This window comes from Onychostruthus taczanowskii, unplaced genomic scaffold (assembly GCF_017590055.1).
Source record: "Onychostruthus taczanowskii isolate IOZ18803 unplaced genomic scaffold, ASM1759005v1 scaffold96, whole genome shotgun sequence".
Lineage (NCBI taxonomy): Eukaryota > Metazoa > Chordata > Aves > Passeriformes > Passeridae > Onychostruthus > Onychostruthus taczanowskii.
In genome coordinates this window covers 1,260,811-1,264,907 of record NW_024507657.1, presented here as the reverse complement: position 1 = coordinate 1,264,907, position 4,097 = coordinate 1,260,811, and the positions used below count along the sequence as shown (strand labels likewise).

Genomic DNA, 4,097 nt, shown 5'->3' with positions numbered 1-4,097 from the left:
AGTAAATCCTTTGTTGAACCTAGAATGACTCCTGCCAGACACTAATATTCCTTAGTGCTACCTCATCTTGGTAAGTCAGAGAGAAAAGGTGAGATGACATCCCCCCACAGAGAACAACAGTTTTTACCTATGCTATTCCCCTCCCATGTCAATGTCTGCAATTATATGAAGCATATTTTCCCTTCAAACTTTTAATGGGGATCTATGAAGAGCATCTTTGCTGGTTGTTGGTTGTTTTTCTTTTAAAGTCAAGTCAAATTTAACAAATACAGGTCTCATTCATAAGCAATGAAGTGTATAAACCACTGCAAATCATGCAAAGAAGGGAGCAGTCCAAGTTTACACTCCAGAGATTACAGCGGCAAAGGGATGGTTCAGGAAGTTTCTGCTTCCTTCCTAAAGTAAGTAGAAGGTTACAAATTAATCTCAAAAGAGTTTATAAGTCTTAAAAGAGTTAATGAGTAGGTTAAAACTCCCTGCTTCTCTTAATTGTCTACAGGGCAGTTGGTCCTGTAGCATATAAAGTACCCATACATGAATATGAGAAGTACAGCAGAGAGCCAGCAAACAGCAGACAGAAACCAAGTGCTGTGTCTTCTGCAAAAGATGCCAAAAGGTTTTTTTACTTTCATTCGTCTTTTTATGCTCTTACTCAGTTTCTCCACTATTTGCCTGGGAGTACTTTGCATGTCCATGAATTCCTCCATGTGCAGATGTGGGAGCAACAAGCTAGTGTTTTATTGCCTGTTAGCTCTGGGGCTCTGTCTCCTTGTTACTGGCATTTTCTGGAGCACTTTCCATGAAGTCCTGAAATACAGGGCCCCTGGCATCTTCATTCGAAATCCCAGCCACAGAGAACCACATGTCTGCACCATAGACAGGTATGTGTTGCAGATTAATTGGGAGGGAGGGATGCTATTTTTTAAACATATTGTGAAAAGAAAGAAGCAATACAAGGTTTTTACAAAACGCAAATTTTGTAGCCATTTTATTATTTTTCTGTGGAGAGAGCTGTAGTCTGAAATTTTATTTGCTAGAGCAAGCAGCAATGTGCAAACGCCATTCATGCAAATAATACCTAAGGTAAGGTATACTACATGAAACAGAGAAAGTTTCAGACTTTCCCAAGCTTCTAAAGCCATGCATGGAGGCAGCAGGTGCAGCTATTCCAACTTCACACAGGAGCATAGTGAGATCCATCTCAGCAGACAATTAAAATGCTGCTGGGGGGTAGGCGTTCAAGTTGAGGTATGCAGGGGGCCTCCGCTCATTCATTATATGGCTCCTGCTCAAATTTTATTGTCTAATTGTGTCCACGATTTAAAAACCTCAGGAAATTCAACCAGGCTAAGCACAAGGTGCTGCATCTGGGTTGGTGTAAATAGAAGCACAAACACAAGCTGGGCAGAGAATGGTTTGAGAACAGTCCTGGGGAGAAGAACCTGGCCGGGGGGTTGTTGATGAAGTAGGTCAATGTGACCCAGCAATGTGCACTTGCAGCCCAGAAAGCCAAATGTGTCCTGCATCCAAAGAAGTGTGACCAACAGGTTGAGGAAGGGGGTTCTCCTCCTAGGCTGTGACTTTGTGAGTCCCCACCTGGAGCATTTCATCCAGGTCTGGTGTCCTTGGCACAGAAAGGGCATGGACCTGCTACAGTGGGTCCAGAAGAGCACCATGAAGATGATCAGGGGAATGGAACACTACTCTTCTGATGACAGGATGAGAGAGCTGGAGTTATTCAGCCCTGAGAAGGTTTCAGTGAGTCTACAGCACCCTATGTATATGAAGGGAACTTATAGGAAAGATGGACAGGGACATCAAAAAAGAACACGTAGTGACAGGACAAGGGGGAATAGTTTCAAATGGAGAAAGGTTATATTAAATATTGGGGGGAAATGCTTCACTGTGACGGTGGTGAGGCACTGGAGCAGGTTGCCCTGAGAAGCCATGGCTGCCCTATCCCTGGAAACGCTCAAGACGAGGTTGGATGGACAACCTGGTCTAGCAGAAGGTGGCCCTGCACATGGCAGGAACTGAATGATCATTAAGGTCCCTTCCCAGAACATTCTGTGACCCTGTGATTTTGTTCTTAACAAAGTCTAATGCTTTGAGAGAGAGAGTTTGTTAAACTGCTCTAGGCCTGGCAAAACTCTTTAACATGGTCACTGGATACAAATTTCTTTTCCTGGACTGTTGTGGAAACCATACTGGAAACACCGACAATGGGTGTTCTAAAGGCACTATAAAAACAAAATTCAGTAAATTTTGGTTAGATAAGCAGAAACATATCAAATTTATTTTAAAACTGTGGAAAACAATGGTTATTGCAATAATAAATAACTTTGAACACTGATCTTATTCTTCTTCCAAATTAAACTTTTCTCTCACTTACTAAAATACTCACAAGAATGAGTGTTTGTATGCCATGGTTGGGAATTTTCATGGGGAAGGCTTATCTTTTTAGAATGCTGTTTTAATAAAACATTTTGTACAAAGACAAGGCAAATGATACCAGTTGTGCCTACATTTTATATTAATATGTTTCATTCTTTAAACACACTTAGATGTCTGTTTACAGTTAAAGCCTCATTCTAAATTCTGGAAACATAACAGACGAAGCATCTAATCAAGCTCTGTGAGACAAATCACACTTCACCATGATGTGTGTCTTTTAGGCCTGACTTCTACCCTCCCTCTTATGAAGACAGCATAGATCCTGAAAAACTTGTCTCCCCACTGTCAGTTGCCTCCACACTAAAACAGCAAGAATTCATCAATATTCCTCCACCTCCATACAGTGAAAGCAGTGCAGAGTTTGTCAGTGAAACAAATGAGCAGGAACAGCCACCACCATACACATTATCTCTGGAGCAGCAGCAAACAGCTGGCCAAGACCCAAACCCCACAGAAGGGGGTTAAATTCTCATTTATTCATCCAAGAAATCGGTTGCCAACAGGATACAGATTTCCAGAGGACCTCAGGAAGAGCAACACCTGTCAAAACATGAGAGACAGGCAGCCAGTAAAATCCTGCATCTGCGGAGCACGGAAAACTGGAAGAAGACTTGTATCATTGATTGCTAATAGCAACACTACTTAAAGTGAAATTGTCCAGGAAAAACATTGATCATTTGTGACTCAGAGTGGAGTTGGAGGGGATATCTAAATGAGCTCAGTATTTCAAATTAGAATAAATCTCCAGAGAGATAGAAATGCTCAGGCTGTGTCTAGTAAAAGTCACCATCTCTGGCAGTAGGAGTTTCTTACACTGCAAGATAAATGAACTATCATGGTATTATCAATCTTGATTTCTGCTTCATAAGGAGTTTCAGAAGAAAGCTCTCATTTTTGGTTTTCAGACATTAACTGACTTGGGAAACCTATTAACTTAGCTTGTGTTTGAAATTTGCAGATTATCTGTTGCAACTAATTATTTTTGTATTGTATGCCTTTCAAGTTATTTGTTTTATGTGGGGGGTAAAAAGAACTGCTATTTTACTAGTGAATTCATGAATAAATTTTGTATTTAAAACAAATGCTTTGTATTTGCTTCTATGATACAAGGTGCCCATTATTCAGGAAAAGAGCACAGTAAAATACACCACCTAGCTGCCAAACAGAGAGTTCTGGTTATGCTTCCATCTCCTCAGAGAGAACTATCAATTGCAGGAGGAAAAATAATCTCTGATTCCTCTGAGCCAATTCTAAGAGCAGTTGCTTGTGTTACAGCTTACTCAAGACTGTGAGAACTGAAAAAGGGACCCTGTACTCTGTTTCTGACACAAGTGGCTTCATAATTACGCAACAAACATCAGAAAAAACACTGGCTTGCACTCATCCTTGTTCTGTTACATGTATCCTTCCTCCCACAAAATCACTGAGGCAAATTTGCATCCAGGCCACCGTCATCTGTAATTCCAGATGGCAAGAAGAATTTCATGAAGGTTCGCTCAGACTTCAACTCTGATGTTTACTTTGGATGGAATTTTTCTTTCTGGGTTGGAAGGTTTGGATTAGAGAAGATCATTTAGCCCAAGCCCCTGCACTGAGCAAGTACATCTTCAATTACATCAGTTGGTCAGAGCACTGTCCAACTT

The 4,097-nt window shown here is 41.0% G+C and overlaps 1 protein-coding gene across 1 annotated transcript; it reads left to right on the top strand.

Moving 5' to 3' along the window:
- Nucleotides 1-540: 540 nt before the first annotated feature.
- TMEM252 (transmembrane protein 252) lies at nucleotides 541-3,773 on the top strand. Its single transcript, XM_041426910.1, has 2 exons — nucleotides 541-881; nucleotides 2,676-3,773. The coding sequence occupies exons 1-2, from the start codon at nucleotides 541-543 to the stop codon at nucleotides 2,917-2,919; spliced, it is 585 nt and encodes a 194-aa protein (XP_041282844.1). The 3' UTR covers nucleotides 2,920-3,773.
- The last annotated feature ends 324 nt before the right edge of the window (nucleotides 3,774-4,097 follow it).